The 24,633-nt window shown below is 37.1% G+C and overlaps 1 protein-coding gene across 2 annotated transcripts; it reads left to right on the plus strand.

Moving 5' to 3' along the window:
• Window positions 1-9,854: 9,854 nt before the first annotated feature.
• LOC116247294 (uncharacterized) lies at window positions 9,855-24,012 on the plus strand. 2 transcript variants are annotated; one of them, XM_050076239.1, is made up of 17 exons: window positions 9,855-10,096; window positions 10,225-10,327; window positions 11,168-11,213; window positions 11,294-11,463; window positions 11,602-11,719; window positions 11,891-11,973; window positions 12,065-12,124; window positions 12,488-12,745; window positions 13,910-14,006; window positions 14,944-14,994; window positions 15,150-15,230; window positions 15,603-15,674; window positions 16,893-16,955; window positions 20,635-20,787; window positions 22,232-22,289; window positions 22,381-22,451; window positions 23,524-24,012. In XM_050076239.1, exons 2-16 carry the CDS (start codon window positions 10,227-10,229, stop codon window positions 22,440-22,442), a joined length of 1,473 nt encoding a protein of 490 aa, XP_049932196.1. In that variant the 5' UTR covers window positions 9,855-10,096; window positions 10,225-10,226; the 3' UTR covers window positions 22,443-22,451; window positions 23,524-24,012. The 2 variants fall into 2 exon arrangements, with proteins under 2 accessions (XP_049932196.1, XP_031475244.1); XM_031619384.2 differs by having other exon boundaries at window positions 9,856-10,096; window positions 22,381-22,433.
• The last annotated feature ends 621 nt before the right edge of the window (window positions 24,013-24,633 follow it).

Genomic DNA, 24,633 nt, shown 5'->3' on the forward strand with positions numbered 1-24,633 from the left:
GTTGGATGTTAAACTTTTTTTCCAGGCCTGCCTTTTTTTTTTCAAACATTTTGGTTAGATATCCGGATCCATGCATTGACATCCTTAGTCTGACTTCGCTATTTTTATCACTTAAACAATTTATGATGGAAAGCGACAAGTTTGAACTACTTAAATAAATTTGCTCACATTAAATTTGGTCAACCATATGCCTTGTTTCGTTCATTAACTCGAAGAGTTACCAGCCAACCAGCACATGTATCTCTAGAACTTCGACTCGTAGAAAACTTGTTTAAGGTCTAAAAACAAGGTAAGTGAAAAGGAAAATGCTTGGTTTCTAGCGGATCATGCACCCGAGCATTACTTGTACTAATTTATGCGAACGAAATTAAAAGCACATGAAAAAAGAGAAAAATTTCATTCAGGTAAGGTTTTTTTTGTCTGTTTAACCTCTCATGGGATATTTTGGTTTCTTTAAAAACTTCTTTTTCTTCGTTCTTTTTTGTCTATTGAAGGGCATTTTGATCTTTTTGAGCTGCCCGAACAAGTATTTTTTGTTCGGGCATAAACATATAACTTTCTTTGTTCTTTGTCAATATCAAACACCTTTCTCTTTTAAGGAAAATTTTACCAAAAGTGATGGACCATGTAAGATCATGGGTATTTTTTTTCATTCTAAAAATGGAACAAGGTGTTTTTGCCTAGAAGAATTTGTTTGTTAGTTTTTTTCTTTTTTTAGACAGTACATCTTTCATATTGTCACATTGGAATTGCATTTTTATCATTTCTGAACTTTAATATGCTGCTTGAGGGGAGTGCCAAGTTTTTAAACACTGTTATTCTTGTGAATTAAAGTAGATCTAGAAGACAAGGCTTGAATGCAACTTTTCTAGCAAAAAAAAAAAAGAGTCTTAAAATAAAAGAAATAATAACGGAATTCATTGAGCCCCACGGGTATAGTGTAACTCAGTAGAGCATGCAGTGCACATGAAGGGCCACTGACTCATTGAGTCCATTTCCATGGCCACTGCGTCGCTTTGAGAATTACTTTTCTACACCATATTGATCTTACACCTAGGGTTGAACAACTAGTTGAGCTACTTGAGCTCTGCTCGTGAACGAGTTCGGGCCGAGTCATTTGCTTAACGAGTCGGGCTCAACACATAATTGCCGAGTCGAGCTTGAGCCTTAATCGAGTTTGTCAGACCTTAATCAAGTCAATATATTCAAAAGAGTTTACGAGTTTGTCGAGCTTTAATCGAGTCGAGTTCATATCTATCCTATTCAAACGAGATGATGACTATCAATTCTATTCAAACGAGTTTGTTGAGCCTCAATCGAGTCGAGCTCAAGCTGCTTCCGTCGAGCTATTCTCGAACTCAAGGTTTCATTAGTCGAGCTAACTGAACTCGGGCTCGGCTCTCTCGTGTTCACCCCGACCCACACCATATTGAATCCGAAGCAAGCTCCAAAATGCAGCAAGGGCTACACTCTTTCTTTATTTAAAGCTGAATGTGAAATTTAACTTTATCAAATATTTATTTAAAACTGAAGTTGAAACCGATGGGATGTCATTTTTTAAATCTAAGTTCGATCTAATATATTAGTTGGATGTTAAACTTTTTTTCCAGGTCTGCCTTCTTTTTTAAATCATTTTGGTCAGATATCTGGATCCATGCATTGAAATCCTTAGTCTGACTTCGCTATATTTATCACTTGAACAATTTATGATGGAAAGCGACAAGTTTGAACAACTTAAGTTAATTTGCTCACATTAAATTTTGTCAACCATATGCCTTGTTTCGTTCATTAACTCGAAGAGTTACCAGCCAACCAGTAGATGTATCTCTAGAACTTCGACTCGTAGAAAACTTGTCTAAGCTCTAAAAACAAGGTAAGTGAAAAGGAAAATGCTCGGTTTCTATGGGATCATGCACCCGAGCATTACTTGTACTAATTTATGCAAACGAAATTAAAAGCACATGAAAAAAGACAAAAATTTCATTCAGGGAAGGTCTTTTTTTTGTCTGTTTGACCTCTCATGGGGTGTTTTGGTTTCTTTAAAAACTCATTTTTCTCCGTTTTTTTTTGTCTATTGAAGGGCATTTTGATTTTTTTGAGCTGCCTGAACAAGTAATTTTTGTTCGGGCATAAACATATAACTTTCTCTGTTGTTTGACAATATCAAACACCTTTCTCCTTTACGCAAAATTTTACCAAAAGTGATAGACCATGTAAGACCATGGGTAGTTTTTTTTCATTCTAAAAATGGAACAAGATGTTTTTGTCTAGAAGAATTTGTTTGTTTTTTTTTTCTTTTTTTAGACAGTACATTTTTCATATTCTCACATTGGAATTGCATTTTTATCATTTCTGAACTTTAATATGTTGCTTGAGGGGAGTGCCAAGTTTTTAAACACTGTTATTCTCGTGAATTAAAATAAGTCTAGAAGACAAGGCTTGAATGCAACATTTCTAGCAAAAAAAAGTCTTAAAATAAAAGAAATAAGAATGGAATTCATTGAGCCCCAAGGGTATAGTGTAACTCAGTAGAGCATGCAGTGCACATGAAGGGCCACTGACTCACTGAGTCCATTTCCATGGCCACTGCTTCGCTTTGACAATTACTTTTCTACACCATATTGATCTTACACCTAGGGTTGAACAACTAGTTGAGCTACTTGAGCTCGGCTCGTGAACGAGTTCGCACCGAGTCATTTGCTTAATGAGTCGAGCTCGAGTTCATTAGTCGACTCATTCAAATAATTGAGTTGAGTTCGGGCTCAACACGTAAATGCCGAGTCGAGCTTGAGCCTTAATCGAGTTTGTCAGACCTTAATAAAGTTGATATATTCGAGTTTACGAGCTTGTCGAGCTTTAATCAAGTCGAGCTCGAGTTCATATCTATTCTATTCAAACGAGTTTGTCGAGACTTAATCGAGTCACGTAACGTTGACTATCAATTCTATTCAAACGAGTTTGTCGAGCCTTAATCGAGTCGAGCTCAATCTACATCCGTCGAGCTATTCTCGAACTCAAGGTTTCATTGGTCGAGCTAACTGAACTCGGGCTCGGCTCTCTCGTGTTCACCCCTAGGTGTAACATATTAATCCCGAAGCAAGCTCTATAATGCAGGAAGGGCTACACTCTTTCTTTATTTAAAACTGAATGTGAAATTGAACTTTATCAAATATTTATTTAAAACTGAAGTTGAAACCGATGGGATGTCATTTTTAAAATCTAAGTTCGATCTAATATATTAGTTGGATGTTAAACTTTTTTTCCAGGTCTATCTTTTTTTTTTAAACATTTTGGTTAGATATCCGGATCCATGCATTGACATCCTTAGTCTGACTTCGCTATATTTATCACTTGAACAATTTATGATGGAAAGCGACAAGTTTGAACTACTTAAATAAATTTGCTCACATTAAATTTGGTCAACCGTATGCCTTGTTTCGTTCATTAACTCGAAGAGTTACTAGCCAACCAGCACATGTATCTCTAGAACTTCGACTTGTAGAAAACTTGTCTAAGCTCTAAAAACAAGGTAAGTGAAAAGGAAAATGCTCGGTTTCTAGGGGATCATGCACCCGAGCATTACTTGTACTAATTTATGTGAACGAAATTAAAAGCACATGAAAAAAGACAAAAATTTCGTTCAGGGAAGTTTTTTTTTTTGTATATTTGACCTCTCATGGGGTATTTTGTTTCTTTAAAAACTTCTTTTTCTCCTTTTTTTTTTTTTTCTGTTGAAGGGCATTTTTTGATTTTTTTGAGCTGCCCGAACAAGTATTTGTTCGGGCATAAACATTTAACTTTCTTTGTTGTTTGACAATATCAAACACCTTTCTTTTTTACGGAAAATTTTACCAAAAGTGATGGACCGTGTAAGACCATGGGTATTTTTTTTCATTCTAAAAATGGAACAAGATGTTTTTGCCCAGAAGAATTTGTTTGTTTTTTTTTTCTTTTTTTAGACAATATATTTTTCATATTTTCACATTGGAATTGCATTTTTATCATTTCTGAACTTTAATATGCTGCTTGAGCGGAGTGCCAAGTTTTTAAACACTGTTATTCTTGTGAATTAAAATAAGTTTAGAAGACAAGGCTTGAATGCAACTTTTCTAGCAAAAAAGATAAGTCTTAAAATAAAAGAAATAAGAATGGAATTCATTGAGCCCCAATGTATAGTATAACTCGGTGGAGCATGCAGTGCACATGTAGGGTTACTGATTCACTGAGTCCATTTCAGTGACCACTGCTTCGCTTTGAGAGTTACTTTTGTACACCATATTGATGATACACCTAGGGTTGGACATCTAGTTGAGGTACTTGAGCTCGGCTGGTGAACGAGTTCGGGCCGAGTCATTTGCTTAACGATTTGAACTCGAGTTCATGAGTCAACTCGTTCGAATGATTGAGTTGAGTTTGAGCTCAACACGTAATTGCCAAGTCGAGCTTGAGCCTTAGTCGAGTTTGACAGGCTTTAAGCAAGTTGATATATTCAAACAAGTTTATGTGTTTGTCGAGCTTTAATCAAGCTCGAACTCGAGCTCGAGCTCATATCAATTCTATTCAAACGAGTTTGTTGAGCCTTAATTGAGTCACATAACAATGAATATCAATTCTATTCAAACGAGTTTGTCGAGCCTTAATCGAGTCGAGCTCGAGCTGCTTCCGTCGAGCTATTCTCGAGCTCGAGGTCTCATTAGTTGAGCTGATTGAACTCAGGCTCGACTCTCTCGTGTTCACCCCTACCCAGACCGTATTGATCCCGAAGCAAGCTCTAAAATGCAGGAAGGGCTACGCTCTTTCTTTATTTAAAACTGAATGTGGATTTGAACTTTATTGAATATTTATTTAAAACTGAAGATGAATCTGAATGTGAGACTGATGGGATATCATTTTTTAAATCTAAGTTCGATCTAATTTCTTAGTTGGATGTTAAACATTTTTTTCAGGTCTGTCTTTTTTTTTTTAAACATTTTGGTTAGATATCCGGATCCATGCATTGACATCCTTAGTCTGACTACGCTATATTTATAACTTGAACAATTTATGATGGAAAGCTACAAGTTTAAAATACTTAAATAAATTTGCTCACATTAAATTTGGTCTCCCATATGCCTTGTTTCGTTCATTAACTCAAAGATTTACCAGCCAACTAGCACATGTATCTCCAGAACTTCGATTCGTAGAAAACTTGTCTAAGCTCTACAAACAAGGTAAATAAAAAAAGAAAATACTCGGTTTCTAGGGGATCATGCAACCTCTTAAGTTTCCTTACTCGCTAACTTCAGTTAAGATCTGCATTCAGAAGCATCCTATGTGAATAATATTTTTACGAAGAAGAAGTGTAAGGTTGAAGACGAACAAATAAAATCCGATCCCCTAGGGTTGAATTTTGATTCCAGAATTGATCAATAATTTTAAAATCAAAATGTTGTGTTTGATGACTTGATTTCATTTTTGAAAAAGATAATTTTGATTTCATTAGTCGGTATGCTTCATAAACTCTGAGCTGACTAGAAATGAATAAAAAAAAGAGAGATTCATTAATGGCACCCACCGAAAATTGGGTATGTAAGTCAACTTGAAGCACCAACAAGACCAAGGAAAAGGCCACACAGAGTTCTGTATTCAAAGCCTGAAATTATTTGTATTTAAGAATGAACACTTCATCACATGAACAAAAAATAAAAAATAAAAGAAGTTTAAGTTTAGAATAATTGAGGTAGATATATGTCTGACCAACCTTACAAAAAATTACTGGAGTTTTCGAACTAGTTATACGTCTGATCAACCTTTTCCCTCGTTTGGCTTCACGGCAAAAGGGCGTCCTTTTGTCAAAACTCACGGACTTACTAATGGAGAAAACCCTTTGTCCGGAAATGGAAAAAAAATATCTTGAAAAATTATCTCAGGATTTGGATGGTTATGTTTATGAATGATTTGGACGGACGTCAAATCTCTCTCTCTCTCTCTCTCTTGCTCTTTAGTTAGAGAGAGCCAAACGTGGAATGAACCGCGTTGCGATCAATCGTGACCCACATTATCTCAAACGAGTGGAGAGAAACTAAGGATTTCACGTCTTGTAACTTTTTTGATATCCGATCCGAACCCCAAATTTTTGGGTGATAAAGATTCGACTGATCTGGACAACTGCACGCACATGTATCAAACACGTACTACTTCAAGTACATTGCCACAACCCCAACAAAAACTTTTCTTTAAGGACTGTTTTCAATGCTTGAGGGTGACGCTCTATTATGCTTCAATTTATATCAATGTCTTTCTTTCATAGCTTAAATAACACCACTAAAACTTAGAAATGAGAACTAACAGGATCATTGTTTACCTCTTTGATGCCATTCTACAGTGAACAAATGCGGTACTTTGTTCCTCTTCTTGTTCTTAGACGCCAAGAACAGGATGTCCTGCCAAAAATCAAAAGATAGACCTATGCGGTGCCACAGTCAGAGACGCATGGCTGAGGAACATTTATAAAAGAAATCTTAGATTTAATAAGCACCGATATATAATAAACTAAACTACGTGGACAAACTAGTCTATAGGACATTTGTCCACACAAGCCCATACATACTTTCGTCACTAATTGGATGGGTAAAACTTTTTATTTTATTGATAATAGTGATGCACCTAATTTGTGACTCATAACCTTCAAACGTATGGCCATATTTAATTAGATAAGATGATTCTAATAATGTGTAGACAAATTCTAACATATTTTATATGACAAATTAGCTATATATATGTGTGGCAATCAGATAATCTTTAATCATCATATCATAATTTCTTAAAGTAATGCGAATTATTAAAACTTGGCTGACTCGCACAGTTCTTGATTGAGTTGGTCGAGCCAAACCACTATGCCAACCCAACTTGTTTGAACCATTTAAATTCGTGCAAGTTAATGACCAAGTTCGAGCGAGGACAGTCTGGGACCAAGCAGAGTCAGCTTTGCTGCTTTAGGGCCTTAGTGTTCCACACTGAAACGTTGCTTGCTTGGGCAAACTTTTCACTAAACGGCATATGGAATATCTTGAACCTCCAATACGAATATTCGGTATGGAATGGATTGAATTCTTCAATTTCCTTTCCACTTGTACCAGATTTATTTATATATGCATTGTTCTTAGAAGTAGTATTAACTTGCAAGGAAGACGAAACTTCTATAACCACCAATTCAATTCACCAGATGTGCCCTACAAGGAAAAAAAGGTCCGGGAAACCTTTTCAAAGTCCACATAGAAATTGAACCCTTGTCGCGAGCTCTAGAAGCAGATCTTGTTTCTATAAGAAGTTGGCCGTTGTCGGGGTCAAATTGCATTTGCGCGTCAAACCGCAGAGCCATGAATTTTTTGCTGAAGGGCATTTTGAGTCACCGACCCGAGTCTTCATGTATGAGCATCGGACGAAACTGGACCTGAGTTTAGCCTCAATGAAGTAGAATTTTGAAAGAACACCAGCCGCATTGTAGCTCCGCTATTGGAACTTGGTTGTGAAAGTTGCCCTTCACATGCAGGACGGCTCGAAACATGTGGTTGATTCGAACTCATGACCTCCTTGTCATCAACTGCGACTTCTCGCCTACCTACTCTACCAAGTCTCCTGACTATGACACTTTTGAATGGTACACAATTCTCTCACAGAAAATCCTCGCCTACCTACTGATCTTCTTTTCCTCATTCTTCTTTAATCAATTCTTCATGTGAACTCAACCAATTGCTAATGCAATTTTTAATGGATCTAACACCAAGGAGCTTCCATATTCATCAAACAATATGTTACTATGTTACTGTTCTCATTGCCAAACGGTCCTATAGATATATAGATAAGAAAGTATGCGGTTTTATTGAAGCAGTTAATAACTTATAAATATGACATTGGAAGCATGGTCCACACGATTTACTCCGGAAGGGATAAGATTTCCAATCATTTAACTCAAACACCCAAGTGGAGAGGTTTCAAATGCCCCATGAGAAATAGGTGGCCCTTAATGTTCCACGAAGGCAACAATGTGGAAGGCTTTATTGACTTCGTTTCTTCTGTTGTCATGCGTCGAGTGTGCAGACCAGGCCATTATATTGTCACCATGCTCTTTCTCTGTCTTTCAATTTTAAAAGGAAAAGTAAATGTCTCCTTCACGAGAAAGAACATAGAAACTTGGCTATGAGTGGCACTGTTGGAATCCTCTTCTTACGTAGAAAACTGATACACGAAGAAAAGGCTTGGCCTTTTATTTCCTGATAAATGGCGGTTCTTAAAGTAACTTAACAACTTAATTTTTTGTTATTGAACCATAATCCAAAGTATATAATAGCAAGTAATATAATTCATTTCATAAAGAAGTTGTTCTTTTGATCATGTGGTCTAAGAAGGTTCGCTTAAAACTTGACACGAGTCGTTCGATTTATCAAAATGAAGAGATACTTGTATTCATGTTAAAAAGCTTGTAAAAAGATAAGCTTCGGTATTAAGCAAATGTAAGTGCGTTCGGAGCCACCGAAACGCGTCGATTGCTTTTGTGGTGAGGCGTTCGGTCGGTTCACACAGAGCTCATACGTTATTTAAATAACAAAATTTACTTAAGACGGACCTCTTAATGCAAAATACCAATATGGTCGTCTTCTAGCTGGGTTTTCTGTGTGCTGCCATCTGAAATGAAAAGTCTAGCCACTGTGTTCATTTAATGGGTTTGGCAACCTGCTCCTTTTGTTTTTGATTGAGGTTCATTTTGGCATCTTCCGTTTTTTTTCTTTTTGACAAAATAAACAAAAATTCTTATAGATGTTTGCTTTATTCTACAATGATCTACAAATAATTTGGTAATCACTTGTTGCCTAAAACATTGTTTCCTTTTTTTTGCAATACTAAAAAATTGTTATTAAATTATGTTTTTTTTTTTTTTGGATTGCTATTCAAAGAAAAACTCGCTAGGTTGAGAGGTATAAAACCTTAAAACTAGTACCGACCACTTGGGGCTTGCATTTAGTTGCAATGTTTTCAAACGTTTTTTTTTTTTTAAATCAAAGAGAGTTATTTAATTACATTTGATTTTAGAATAATGAGTTTCTAGGTGATTTGCTTTGGCTGATGTGGTAAAAGCTTCATACTAAACCAAAGACTTATGAAAGTAAGAATCTTACTTTGTCATGCTTATGCTTCCCCTATGGGAAATGGGTGGAATTGGATTCACCACGACACTAGAGTTTTGATGTCTAGAAATAATTATTTCTTAGGAATCGATTCCTTAAATTTCAATTACGATACATGTATTCGTGCTTTATCAAATGAGGCGATTATTTCTCACAACAAGTTATTTGTTATGACATTTTACCGTCACAAGTAAAATACCAAGCAGACGTGGTAAAAACTTTTTGAGAATAGTTATTTTTGAAGTTCACTTTTGCCCTCATAGAGGGAATTTTTGGTTGTACTGTGAAGGGTAATTTTGTTATTTTCAGCTCACAACACACGGTCTGGTGTTAGGAGCCTAAAACAAAACTAGAAATAGTCTTTTTGCATAAACTTTAAGATGCATAAAAAGTTTCATTTTTCGAGTACTCCTGTAGCAACTATGGAAGCTCTCTCTCTCTCTCTCTCTCTATATATATATATATATATATATATATATATATATATATATATATATATATATATAACTTTCTGAAACATCAATTGGTAATTTGGCACGATAGATGCTTTTTCCAGTAAATTTGCTAAGGAAGAATGGTGGTTAGTAATTTGTGTAATATATTGTGGCTAAAATTTAATCGCTGAGGGTGTTTCTGTAATATTGGGGAATATCGTGGTGATCCTTTGGGCGATTATCCTCCCAATAAGGCGGACGTAGTACCGCAGAGCTCGGAAGTCTTGAGTTCACGAACTGCCTCCTCTGAACGGCCGGCTTCCGATCGTCCCCCGACGTCGAACTCCGGCCGTGAGGAGGGTTCCTCCTGTAGGGTTCCGGCAGTTTCGGGAAAGCACTCGAAGGCGGGCATCTCCTTTCGTAACCGGTCCAGACGGTTGGTTTATCGCTCTTCGTGTTCACAAGCGCTCGATCGAACTTCTCTTGTCTGAATTTTTGGTATGCCGAGAAAATTCCTTGAGACTGTTGTTTTTTTGTGATGAATTTAGAGTTTATGATCCCCTTGCGCGCGACAATTACTGATTACGTTAATTTATTTTTTTGCTTTTGTTCCGTTTGTGATACAGAAATGGAAATTGATGAGGCGATAAAAAAGAGCAAGGATCGGAGGTTGCAGGCTAAGTATAAGAATGCAGTCTACGTGATTCAGAGGGCTTTTGCATTGTATTCGTAAGTGGATTTCGTTTTCCATTTTAGCAAATTTCCCGTCCTTTTTCGGCCTGTATCCAACAATGGAAATTTTAACGTTCTTGCACTTAATTTGGTAGCATTCCTTTTAGGAGTTTTATGCATGAGTTTGTGTTGATCACGTGCAATAGGATGACTGGAAGGATCGAAGTTGAAACAGTGGAGACATAGATGGAGTAAACGAGCTTCTGAATTGGAAAAATTGTTTTCAAACTTTTTAAAGGCTCCGTTACTAGTCTTGGTTAGGTAGCTTAGAATTGGGAATCTATACTTTTTGACCGTCTCGCTCACAACTCATTTTAATTCGGCCCTAAACTTACATTAGGTTGCTCATTAATCTTGTCAATTATGCGTAAATATTTTGTGCTTTCATTGTGAGAGTCTTGAGTTCCTTGTCATATCGGTACTTCTACTAGTACCATGGATTATGCTCGGAACCATGTAACTACAAGTGGAAACTTGGCCACTCATTTTATAACTGAATGAGACGGCTAGTCCAATATCATCGGAAGAGAGCCGCTTTGTGAGTCCCTTTAAAAATTCAAAGAGCCAGTACATGAAAAGTGGTGCGTGCAGCGAGACAACATGCGAAGAAATTCTAAAACGTTATGTAAGTCTATTCGAAAGATAAATTAAGCAGTATACAATGTGCTTTTGAAGTTATACCTTGCACCGGTGGTAAAAACTGAAAATCTATCTGAAAATCAAAGAAGGCTGCTCGTGGATTTATAGTTGCATTTGATACTCTTCAATCTTCATCCCTGTGTATAACTTCAAAGAAATGTGTGCAACTCATTGATGACCGGATGGCTTTGTAAACAGGTTTGATGAGGTCGCCTTTAGCTTTAATGGAGGGAAAGACTCAACGGTAACTATTTCTTTCAAGCCTAACAGTTTATGCCATAATTTAGCCACAATTTGAGATCCAGTAACTTGTCTGCTTTGCAGGTCTTATTGCATCTGCTAAGAGCTGGTTATGCCTTGCATGAGGAACAGAACAATCGTTCTAAAGGAATTGTAGAAGGAGGCAAATCCAAGTGTCCTTTACGGACTATATATTTTGAAAGTCCCTGTGCATTCCCAGAAATCAATGCATTTACTTATGAAACTGCCTCCACGTTAGTAGAGTATCACTGTATTTTTTTGTTCTTGTAGCCAATTCGGCAAATGTATTGGTCATTTTCTATAGCATCAAATGCCTTTAGGTTTTGATATAGTGCTTTGTTGTGCTTATAGTACCTGTTTTCTCGGTACAGTTATAGCTTGCAATTGGAAATTATTCGGCTTGATTTCAAGGCTGGATTGGTGGGACTTTTGAAGGAAAAGCCAGTTAAAGCTATCTTCCTAGGCACACGTATTGGCGACCCTAATGCGGTATATAACAGCAGCTCGGTGTTTCTTCAATGCTAGATGCCGGCATTCATTTGCTTTAATTAAAGTATTTGCTGTATTGAATGTGTTATTAATGGAGGATTCACATCTATAAAATGGAAATATACAGTGTGACCTAGCAGAAGACATTGATCATTTGTACGTTACGTGTAGATTGGTCAGGAGCAGTTCTCACCAAGCTCATGTGGATGGCCACCTTTTATGAGAGTTAATCCTATTCTGGACTGGTCATACAGGTTATCTCTGCGTTCGGCAAAAATTATCATGTCATTCTGTACTATGGACATTTCCATTGCTAATGTTCATTTGTAATTTGCTCCTTGACAGGGATGTTTGGGCCTTTCTTTTGACATGTAAAGTTCCATACTGCAGTCTTTATGACAAGGGGTAATGCATTCATCATGGTGAAAATTTAAATGCATTTTTCTTCTAATGCAAAAGGCTTGTTTGATTCTTCAAATATTTTTCACTTTTCAGCAATAAGCTATGCAGTATGAACTTATGAACTATCTGGCTTCCCTTATGACCCAAATATTGGATGGTTGCGTATGCCTTTTCTTACTTCATCATATTAATGATGGTTGGTGATTCTTTATTTGCAGAACATTGCAAAGTTAGGCAGCCTTAGAGTTTACCTAGCACTTTTAACTTTATGTGTAACTTCTGTTTTTTGTTTGTAGGTAGCATAGCTCAGCTGAGCCTTAATAGTTGCTGAAGATCATCTTTTGTCTTATGCTGACTTTTATGCAGGTACACATCCATAGGGAGCATTTATGACACTGTTCCTAATTCGTTATTGTCTGTTAGCGATTCATCTAGCTCCAAAGATAGCTTCAGGCCAGCATATTTGCTTGCAGATGGAAGACTTGAAAGAGCTGGAAGAGTTAAAAAGATAGCTCATCCCACCTATGAAAAAATACATGTTATGAGCAATGGGATGAACAAAGTCGGCACCGGTTCAAAGAGTTTGCTGACAGCATCACTTGTTGCCATTGGTGATGAGATCTTGTATGGACTTCGCCTCTAATATTACATTGTTGGATTTAAGTTGATTCTGCATTTTTAAAGAACAAGAAGAAGAAGAAACGTGATTCCCTTTTTGGAAATGAGCTTCTCATATACAGGGAAGCCAGGAGATGCAAGGGCCAAAATGAGCTTTGCTATAAAAGAATGAAGGAAGCATGTTTTCCCTACATAAATAGTGTTTTCCTTCCAGTTTTAAAATTATCGTATTTTGCACTTCTAAAGTGCAGTTTGCAGGTGGCAACTTTTTCCTGCTTCTTATGGCACTTCTGCTGGTCCTTGTATATTGCCACCTAATGTGCATATTAGTATGACAAGCTATAACTTGGATCTGATAATATTGCATGAAGTTCATTCAGTGTAGCTTTTTAATGCCACAAACTGTCTATTGAACATAATAACATAGTTAATAGTTGTTTTACTTTTATCTTTTCCTATTGAGTTTAGTGTTCCAACCGATGACAACATTTTAGTTTTCCTTGTCAAAGGTGTGTTGATAAATCTGGTGTCACCAGCTTTAATAGTGTGCTGACCTCATATGCTTAGGTCGAAATCCCAACCTGTTGGCCGATTAGTCCAATCAGTTCAGTCATTTGTTGACCAACTTGTGTTGCAAACCAACAAGTAATTGGTCAAACTAGTGAATTAGTTAGTCTAGTCATTGGTCAGCCAACTAATCCTTGGCTTATAAATATATATGTGCATTTTTTTTTGGTATAAAAATATCCATGTTTCTATATTTTATTTCCATACGAATTGCGGATCAACTTGGAAGTCAAACAGACTAGTTCTTGTTGGCCTTATTAAGGTATTGAACAACCTGTGTCCAACTTGCTCATATGTCATCTCTCTCTCTCTCTCTCTCTGTTCCTCCCTTCTCTCTCCTTCTTTGTTTGTTAAGAATGACAGGCATGCATTGCACCTTTTCTTTGCTTCCTTTCTTAATTGCTCACTGTCCTGATAATCCAGCTTGACTGTTCAGACTTTTCATCCAGAGTCTTGACTTCTGGAATTTAGGTGGTCATTGTAGCACTGCACATTTAGTAACTTATTGGTCTTCTTCTTTTCCAAGTTTTGTTGCTTCTAATTTGGTTATTGTCCAATATCCATTATCTTTTGTGCAGTATGTGATTCTGTTTTTTGTTTCAGGTTTGGGGCTGTTGAGAATAAGCTTGCATCTGTTTTATGTCGAAAACTTCATTCCATAGGCTGGGGAGTCACACATGCTGCAGCTGTTCCAAATGATGTAAGATGTACTAAATTACTGCAGACTGTGAAATTGCAAGACAAATGCTTATTTTAAAAGTCTTCCAATGCCAAGTTGTTCAGGCTGCTTAGGCTCATACCAGGTTGGTGCTTTTCAAAGGCTGTCAAAAGCATTGGCCACAAGCAACCTTGCTTGTATATAGGGCTAGTAAGTGAGCAAAAGAACTGAACTTGACATGTGCAAAATTAAAAGGTTGGCTTGTTAGCTACTTTAATACTTACAAAGAAATTGAGCTAAAAGAGGACGCTGGACTTTGTTCTTTTCTGCACAGACAACACACACACGCATATATGCGTATATATATTTCAAATTTGATGAAAGAAAACGTATCTTACCAGTAGAGATAAGAAACAAGAATTCAAGAATTGCTGTGTACGTGTGTAGCTTGAAGACTGAAAATGATTAAGTTCAAAAACTGAGCTTATTCAAGCCCAAATCAACTTGCTTATGGAAAACCATACTCTCAAAGTTAGAAACAGATGGGCTTGAAGTTTCAACCTATTTATTTGGAAACTAAATGGTTGAGAATGTTTGTTTATATCTAAAATATATTTACTAAGAGGCAAACCACACTTGGCACCTACTTTTTGTGCTTGCCCTACCAAGCTTGTATTTTGAGCTTGAATGAGCTCTTTGCAAGCTGAGTATGAGCCAAGCTGTGGCTTGTTTCATTTCCCAGACCTACTTGTATTGTCATTACCTTGAGCAAACTTATGCCACTCATGGAGAGGAACATGCACCTAGTTCTTGTGTACCGCTGATGAGGAAGTTTGGTTTAAGTTTTTAATATAGCCTGTTTAAGTTGTATTGAATTAGAACTTTCTTTTCGGTCTTATTCTGTAGCTTTTTTGAAGTTGTATAGAAAGATTATAAGGTTGACAAAAACTTTTATTTGATTTTGGTTTTCATGGTATAGGTCGATGCTGTTGCTGAAGAAGTTGAACTGCGGAAATCCACTAATGACATGGTATGGGTCATATGTTCAATTGTAGTCAACCTGTTCTGTGCGTCATCTGAATCATTTTGAAACTTCCATACATACATTTGTCATATGAAGGAGATAAATACTTGGAAGGGGAGAGAGAGAGAGGGAGATCGTATAATGATGTTGTACTTTTGCAGGTCTTTATATATGGAGCTGTTGGGCCACTGCATTGTGATGTTTCCTTGGCTGGAGTTGCGAAAGCTTTTGGAGTTCGTCTGGTGTGTGTGTATAGATATTTTTCGTATTCCTGCCCCTGTAATGCTTGTTATGTCTTCTTGTCTGGGATTTATTGGGTCTTTACTTCAACTTAAGCTAAAGGGGTTCTGGTCTAAAGTGAATCTGTTTCCTTTTTCCTCTAGAAAAGAAGCTGTTATGCTACTGTTTTTTGCTACACCTACTAATTGTTTGTGAAGTGAATTCTGTCAAAAGCCTTGTTGGCACTTTCCTAGAGGTTAAAACTCAGTCTCCTTTTCGATAAATTTTCCTTTTGGTTTAGTATGTAGGATGTTTGTATGTTATTTCCTTTTGTATAATTGCTGCTTTCTGATAGAATAGCTTCTTTACATATATTCAGTAGCTTAAAATTTCAGGCACCTGATGAAGAATTTGAGGAGTACCTTAGGCATCTGATTGGTGACAAATCCTCTGGAGAGAAAAATGAGGTAAACGGTGACTTTGCAATTGCAAATAAATTGTAGATCACAGTAGTATCTTCTTCATAATGTTAACTTGGAAAGTGTAATTAAAATGATTGGTCAGAGCAGGTGTGCGGCTACATTGTGCCCATGGTGGGCAAGTGCACACCCTTATCTGCCAAGCATCAAAACTGCAGTCAGATCCAAGGTAGGCAGTGCCCACCCTGGACCCCAGATGTACCCAACCTCGTTGCAGTCAGTAGATGTTGTGTCCCTCCTTGTGACACTGAACCTGTCTTCTCCTAAGAAAGTTGAGATATCCCCTCCGCCCCACACTTCTTTTCTGTGGTTCTAGCCACTTTTTACAGCTCATTTCTGCCTTCTAGTTTGTGCAGCTAAATTTTAACGACCAATGAAGTTTAAGCTGTAAAAAGGAAATTTTCTATATCCATAATTCAAGATGATCAAAAGCCATAAAATCATTTTGTTTCTACATTTTGGCTTCATTTCTTCTGTTCTTCTCTTCTTCTTTTGCTTGATGTCTAACAATAATTGAGGATGGAAATTTATGATATTTGATAAATTTTATTACTTGTAGAGGAAAATATTGAGTAAGAACCATTTCTTTTTCTGATTTTTGTATATTAATATGTGACTTGCTCAGTTGGTAAATACTTAATTGAAAAAATAAAATGGCTAGTTTCACAATCTTTTGTTTATGTGTTTCCTGAATTTGTCCCTCCATTAATTTTAGGAATTACTTATTTTTGTACAGAACTGATTCAGCATATGAGAACAAATTACTGAAATTTGTGATTGTTATGTAGTATTTATTGGACAAAAACTGGGTTTGGTGGCAGTTTTGTTGCCATATAACCCAGTTTAAGGTTGAGAAACTGGTGGGATTTCTTTTTTCTTTTTAACCAAAAATATGGAAAGCATGTTTTTGTCATCGAATAGTTAAGAAGCTAGGTTTTTGGCAAACTAGTGCCCCTTTTTGTCCAAACGAGCCATTGAAGTTACTACATAAAATCAGAAAGGTGCTCCTTACACATCTTGAAAGGTGCTTGCTTTATTTGTCTCCTCTAGTATAAAGCTGGAAAATGACTGGTTGGATGATTTTACTTTAGTTTCCTAGTACTTCCCTGAAGTTCATTCTCTATCTTTTTCCATGCTTTTCTACTTTTCATGTGTTATTATATTATAAGTCTTTATGATTGTGACATATACTTGTTCTTTCAACAGATGGCTTTACTGCCAGAAGGAATTACGGAATTACTACATCATGACATGTTGGCAGTGCCTCTGGTATGTATTTTCCTTCCTACATGTTATTTTCAGTCTTCAATTAAAATGACCATTTTATTTTTGTTTTGGAGTTACTGGATTTATATATTGATCATGCAGAAATTCATACATGACTGTTAAGAACATGTATCCTGATGTAGGTAGGTTTTCCAATGTGTGATGCCTGGTCTCATTTGGTGCAACTGAGACTTAGTGGTAACATGATTTGTCTTTATCGAACTTTTGTAGATGGAACATCCATGTAGCCAAGGTATTACATGATTCCCAAGTGCTAGCCTTGGCCTCTTGACTTACATATGCATAAAAATCCAGTTATAATAAATGTTAAAATGGAAGATATATCATATATGAGCATTAAGTTATTTGCAAAATTCTCCTATACCATGAGCCAAGTTTGATAACACTTGAAAAAATTATTTTCTGTAATTACCATTTTTCTGAATGCTGCTCTAAGCAATCACCTAGCAACTAAATGAGGCGGGTGCTAAGGTAGTGTCGGGGCAAGGCTTACACAGTACATCTATAGTTCAATAGCAGTCTCTCCAATTGGCTATCCTTTGGTACACATATTGGCTTTATTATAGTACCATTTTTTAGTTGCCAATAGTTTTGTGATATAGCAGTCTTAGTATGCCTGCATACAAATACAAACACACACACATGGAAAAGTTGTCCTTGGATGAGTGACGCAGGGCTGATACGTTGGGAATTGATCTTGTAGAGGGTCCATTTTATGTGTCTCCTTTATTATGCATTATGGACCTTTTATTTTGTGATAGAGTTTTTTTGGATCCAGATCCATTTTTAGGCTATTTAAGTGGAATGTGTGATTCATTTGGGGTTTATTGAAGATTTTTTAATGAATACCCTACTCTTCTTTTGTTATTTCCTTATTCCTTTCTTTGTTTATGTTGCTTTTGTTTTTTCATTCGGCGTTTAGTTTGTAGTTTGCCACGAGGATTAGAGCTAAGTGCTAACCCTATAATCACTGCATCAAAGTGGTATCAAAACCCAAGGTTTTTCCTTGATTCTTGGTAATGCCGAAGACACGAAGAACGATCCGACCATCAGAAAGCAAAAGAAACTTTCGAAGAGTCTTAGATATCTCATGCTTCATCTACTCGAGTCCATGGAAGGTATACATGATCAGCAAGCACGTGTGGTAGAAAGGTATGCATGGATTGAATAGGCAAATCATGAAAGCCAAGTACAACTGGATCTAATATTGGCTATGTTGACGATGACATTAGTTGAGATTGATGATCGTATGTTGGAAATGAATGAGCAGTCGATTGACACAGGATGAGAAAATTCAAGGCAAAACCAGAATCTATCGGTTGCAACTGAAGAAGGCCAGCAAAGAAAGAATAAAAAACAGTTGATCGTAGATGGGGGTGGAACATGAAAGGGAAAATATGGGGAAAGAAAATATGGAAACCCTAAAAGGGACTACGGAGACTATATTTTATGGGAGCATATTTCTAGTGACCCAGTCATTGGACGTTGTCAATTTAGGGACGGCAAATGCAACAAACTACTGGGCAAACTGGAATATTTGTGTAATGGTGGATCAAATTCTCCAAATCCTCCAGCATTGATAGCCGAACACGGCGACCTCATCCTTGCCGATAGTAGAGATGTTGCAGTGGGCTGATGAAGTGCATAATAGACTGAGGAGCAGATGATGTGACCCATGCCTGCGCTTTGGGCTATTGAGCAGCAGCGCCGAGCTGTTAGAAGCGATTCCACTGGGTGGCACTGTTTCTATTCGGCCATAGCCAGTGGGTCTTTCTTTGCTGACCAAATGGAAGAACCAATAGAGAGGGCCTTTGGAAATTCAAATCCAATGACTGCCCTGCTTTCCGGCATTATCAATGTCGGGCAGAGATTTTCCCCCTCGGCAGAAGGCATCCCATGAACTGGTACACCTGTGGGTGGTGGCTGGTAGGGATACTACCCTGCCATAGCATCGGGGAATGCCTTAGGGCATCGCACGACCGCTGTCTCAGGCCCGATTTGGTCTGTTGATAGGAACCAGTTTGGTCTTGAACGGGTTCCTATAAGGAGCTGGCTTTCCTTCATAGTAGGGCTTGATACAGGTCTCAGGAGCCCGATTCTGGGGGTTATGAAGCTAGGGTTGGGACCACCCACTCAAACCAAGATCCACATCATTTGGGACCTAGGGTTCCAAAGCTCGACCTGAAACTCTAAAAGGCTTTTGGATTCAAAATCATTTCATCCAAATTCCTTATTTGGACCACTTCTACCCTAGTTCCTCAAACCGTTTAGACCTAGACTATATATTTAAACCTATATCATATCCAAAATCATTTCCTTGAACCAAAACCTTGTCTTCACCCAAAATGTTCTCTACTAATCCCAATTCCCAGCTAGAAACCTAAGACTTTAATCCAAAGAGCCTCTTCCTATTCTCCCCTTAAGCACAAAATCCAAATTCATATGCTATCACCCAGATCTTTTGGCCGCACGATGTTGATCAAACGCATTAGTGTTGGACCAGATGAACATCAGTAGTCTACCTTTGTCGGGGACTGCTTTTCTTCAGCCCAGGGAGAATGACACAGGGCTGATATGTCGGGAACATATCTTGTAGAGGGTCCATTTTATGTGTCTGTCTTATTATGGATTATGGATCTTTGATTTTCTTGTAGAGTATTGTTTTGGATCCAGATCCATTTTAGGCTATTTATGTGGGATGTGTGATTCGTTTTGGGTTTTGGTGAAGATTGTTTAATGAAAACCCTAGTTTTCTTTTGTTATTTCCTTATTCCTTTATTTGTTTACGTTGCTTTTGTTTTCTTGTTCGCCGTTTAGTTTGTAGTTTGCTGCAGGGATTAGAGCTAACCCTCACATCACTGTGTCAATGAGATTGTCTACTTAGGCCATCCACCAGGTGAAAAAACCTGATTGGCTGCCTAGGTGCAGCTGCACAAAGGTGTTGTCTTCCTTCTTTGATTTTTGTTTCCCCAATGAATCTGATCTGAAATAAATAAACAATAATGGGCCAAGGGACTGATTAGCGTCACAACCAACACAGGCCTGAGGGATCTTGGCTGGCATTAAGTTTACAAAACAATATTTTTTCCATTAAGCATTTTTTTGTTAAAAATCCAGCCATCCACTCTGCACCATGTCTTTTCATAAAAAAAATTCAGGGACGGTAAAATATTTTTTCACTTGGACCTTGACTGGAGACTGGCTTAGCCTTAAATACTAGCTCATGAATTGTGACTTATTCTGCCAAAAGATAGAGTTGGAGATTGACAAATTACCAGCAAGAGTTTATCACAAGCAACTGAAGAAGGCACAGCATCATGGTCTTCCAAATGTTCTATGAAAATAAAAACCATTCTTTTACCAATAATCCACAAAATGAGTCCATTCTTTCCTTTTTTTTTTCCTGGATTTGGCATTCAGCCTTCTCTGACCTTAAGTCTCTCTGCTTGTGTGCACACAACACATGCAGTAGCAGTGCCAAATGACTCTGGTCATTGGCTGATTTCTCTCTTTTTTCCCTTTTGTTTGGAAAAGCTGATGGTTTCCCTTGTACCTTCGTGGGATATCGGACTGATGTTCCTTAGACATCTTGATGATAACGTTTTCTTCTGCCATGTATCTTCCAGTGTAGTGATTTCTAATCACTAGCAAGTTTATGCAGATTAAATGTCAAAATGTGATAATTCTCTCTGCTACAAATGATGATGAGCTGGAAAAACAGTGGAGCTGTTTGCTTGAACTGTCCAACACAAACAAGATTCTGGTGCCAATGGCACCATTTGTCACGAAGCAATTGCAAACTACACTTTCTGATGTATAGCTCTGAACTTGCTTCAATGGTTCTTGAACAGTTTCTGATTTGTTTGGTACTGGAATTCTATTTTTATGTTTATGCATGTTTTCATGTATGCATAAGAGATGTGGAGGACTGTTGTGTTAGACACTTAAATACCTTGTATAGGAAGCTTTATTTTCTATTGGAAGTTTCTCCGACAGTGTTAGGTTATTTTCTTCTAGGGTTGATGGTCTATTATTACTATTGAATTTTAAAGCCACTATCATTGGCTATTGCAGTTTTCAATAATTTGTGTCCTGTATCAAGTAGTCGAGGTCTCTGTCTTAAAATAAATTTGCTGAAGCTGTGCTTCTCGTTTCTTGCTACTTCCTTTACAGCAACTTTTTGAGGAATAAGAATTTTAGTCCTGACAGATAATTGAACGTACTGAATTCATGCATCAAGTTTTATATATTTTATACAAATGTATGTTTTGGATCTGCATGTTGCTGCTTCATACACCTTTGCTAAATTCGTTTAATGTTGCCTGAGCTTGTGGATGGGAATGCATGTATCTTTCATTTCTCCTGTCTTTTATTGAGTAATTATTTCAGTAAATTGTTAAAGTTGCTGCAAGCAAATCACCATAGAACATGTATAAGGTTACTTTTTAGGGTTCACACAACCGTTCAGGTGAGCAACAATGATACTTTTTGGGGTTTGACTTCCGTATAATTGGCGAATAACTATGCTACGAAGTGTATTGCATGCATTCTTTATTGTATCCGTGTTTCCCGTCACCTCCAATTCATTACCTACTTGTAGATGTGCCTATGTTGTAATAAGGGGCTTATCTTAGTTTTTACATTGTTTGATAAAGATTTTCTTCAAAAGATACTGAAGATAGGTTTGAGGATGGTGGAGTCGTATGATTGCCCTGTTTACTTGCAAATGTAGCACTACCTTTTGCCCATAGAATTAGTCAAATGGTGGCTTGAAAAGTGATACCCGAGGCAAATGCTGCCTGCTTATGTATTTCAGAAAAGAGAGGTGCACATTTTCCTTCTTTAATACAAGTCTTTGACTGGGTGATGGCTCATGAGAATTTCTTTCCGGATTGTTTAAATGTTTAAAACTTTGAAAAATGTTCAAGTTCATCTTTTTTTCATTTAAGCAAGTGGTTTCTTTTCTTGAAATAGTTGCAAATGTAGCACTACTTGTTTCTGCTATCAGTGCTCTGAATTGGTGTGATTTGGTAAATACCTAATTATGACTTGGCATCAACTGTTTCATATGAAATCATCTTTCTTGTCTGTTTATGTTTTGGTTTTAGTGATTGCTATATGTTCCATTGTGTAATTAGTTGGCAATTGGTTTTGTTTAATGGTACATTATGTAAGGAGGATATAATAACATTCATCCAGCATGGTTCACTCAAATATGCCTCTTACATCTATTAACTTCAATTTCTAACATTTTGCAGATAGAAATTGCACAACCTTTGTCAAAAATATGCAGTGAATTTCCAGATGTTTGCATAGGTAAATTCTCATCCTAAGTTTTCACAGGAAGGAATGTGTGAAGCTTGTCATCAATGTTCATTGTGCAAGGAAATCTCTTTCTGTTTGACAGGGTGCTATCGTACATCAAGGACTGGGCAATGCATAATTACTTTCAACGGGAAGGTACAGTGAATTTGCAAGGTTATTTGTCTTTTTCAATCCAAAGCAGCTTCCTATTTCCAATTTTGGTTTGGAAATAAAATGGTTATTTAAGGGATTGGAACAGAACATTCTCTTTCTTAGAGTAGCTAAAATGTCCATTAGATGAAGATAGTAGGCACAGTTTCATAGTAGCAGTATAGCATGGAGTTGAACGTTTTAGGATGCATATGGCAATCAAACTGAGGGAGAAAGGACTGTCAAATGGATAACCCTGATTTGCAGATATTCAAACTAATCCCAAATGGTACGCTGACAAGTGAGGTACAAGGGCGTCATCCATTTTAAGTTATTAATTCGGGGGAGTAAAAGTTCCCAAAGACACTTCACTTACAATTTTACAGCTAAGACCATTGATGCATGTAGAGGTGTACTTGTTTATCGCGGAGGTCATTGAAACCACAAAGAAAGTCCTTAGGAATGCTTACAATAGCAATCTTTTCTTTTCTTTTCTTTAATTGTTAGCAAAGCTGCAAAACCATCAAGTCTTTTGGACAGTTATTGCTGACATAAGAGGTGTTCCACATTCTGTTCTGACTATTCGTTCATGATATTCCCCTCATCTACAAGGAAAGTTTTTTAAAACTTCAGCGTTTTGTTAGCAAAGGCCATGTGCCATTGGTGTTATTTTGTGCATCTTCAACTTGGATACTTACCTACTCAGATAGGTGAAGTCTTTTGTGGATTATGACGTTTTTATTGAGCATAATCAGTTCACTTAACGTTTTACCTCATCTACAAGGAAAGTTTTTTAAAACTTCAGCGTTTTGTTAGCAAAGGCCATGTGCCATTGGTGTTATTTTGTGCATCTTCAACTTGGATACTTACGTACTCAGATAGGTAAAGTCTTTTGTGGATTATGACGTTTTTATTGAGCATAATCAGTTCACTTCTCTGAACGTTTTATTGATATTAGAACGTTCACATATTTGGGCTCTTCGTTGTTCGTTCGCCTTATACCTGTTGGGACTTCATGAGGGACTCTCATGCTATTGGTTCATTTGGTTTATAAACTTGTACAATGTATAAGGTATGCAAACATGAATTCTTGCAGGATGAAGAACGAATTGATTCAGCTGTTGAGAAACTGTGCCATTTGTTTCATCCATCAGTTTTCTATGAAATTACCTGTGGTTGAGACTTTGCTTATCCTTGTGATTGTTTTGACGAACTCAAGTACCTCAGAAGACGGATCCATGGAAGGGTAACCGTGGTCTCTGTTGTACTACTAGTCCACTACATTTTTACCCCTTCAAGTTCAGTTTTTCATATTCAATATGGACGCATCAGGCGACATCAGTTCTTCAGTAGTGCCTGCAAGACATTCTGAAGAGGAAGTGTTTCAACATAAGCCCGAACATTTGGTTTCAGAAATTAATGGTAATTCATATAGCTGCTTTACCTCGAGGGAAGAGTAAGAGCAAGAAACCAAGATTCTCAAGACAAAGATGATGGCTGAAGAGCCACGGTATACTTGTATAAACACTAATTTCTGGGAATTGATGGTTAAAAACAGTATTTATGAAATTGATTTCTGGTGAAATTTCATTTGCGTTGCTGTCTATCTCTTATCTATTTCAGAACTTAAACAAATGGCTAGGACTCGCAATTTGCGGTTATTTTGTTTCCATTAATGTTTTTTCTTCTTTGAAACATTCATCCGGGACAATTGACTCTAATTACAAAATCATCCTTCCACTTTTTGGATCTTCCTCATGGAGGAGCTATCAACGTTTAACAGGAGCACCATATGTTCAAGCCAATCAATTTGAGAAAATAGATTGCTGCAGTTCTCTATCTTGTCTTTTGCAGGCTCACAAGTGCTGGCCCATGAAATAAGACGAAGGCTATTGCTCTCATTTATTTACAGAGGACTCTTTCCTTTTATCTGGGTCAAGGGCAACTTTTGAACGTAGTTTCCTATATATGACAATTTACAGTAAAAGAGTACGGCCCGTATCAGGAACACGGTATGCACCGGGATTTGCTTTCATGTTAATTTTGAAAAATCCTGGCATTCTTAATGAAAAGATTTTTAATTCCAAATTTTGAAATTTATGTTCATCTCTTCTCTCTTCTGCTGGCATCATGATCCGCGAAGTACGCCCTCACACTGGATTGGCATTTCCCTCTCATAGAATGGATTTTTCAAAACATAATCAGT

The sequence above is a fragment of the Nymphaea colorata genome, chromosome 2, assembly GCF_008831285.2.
Source record: "Nymphaea colorata isolate Beijing-Zhang1983 chromosome 2, ASM883128v2, whole genome shotgun sequence".
Taxonomy (NCBI): domain Eukaryota; kingdom Viridiplantae; phylum Streptophyta; class Magnoliopsida; order Nymphaeales; family Nymphaeaceae; genus Nymphaea; species Nymphaea colorata.

Coding starts and splice junctions, on each gene's coding strand:
- LOC116247294 (XM_031619384.2), top strand. CDS start 10,227: ATGGAAATTGATGAGGCGATAAAAAAGAGCAAGGATCGGAGGTTGCAG. Junction 11,214..11,293: donor ATGGAGGGAAAGACTCAACG/GTAACTATTTCT, acceptor TCTGCTTTGCAG/GTCTTATTGCATCTGCTAAG. Junction 12,746..13,909: donor GCCATTGGTGATGAGATCTT/GTATGGACTTCG, acceptor TTTTTGTTTCAG/GTTTGGGGCTGTTGAGAATA.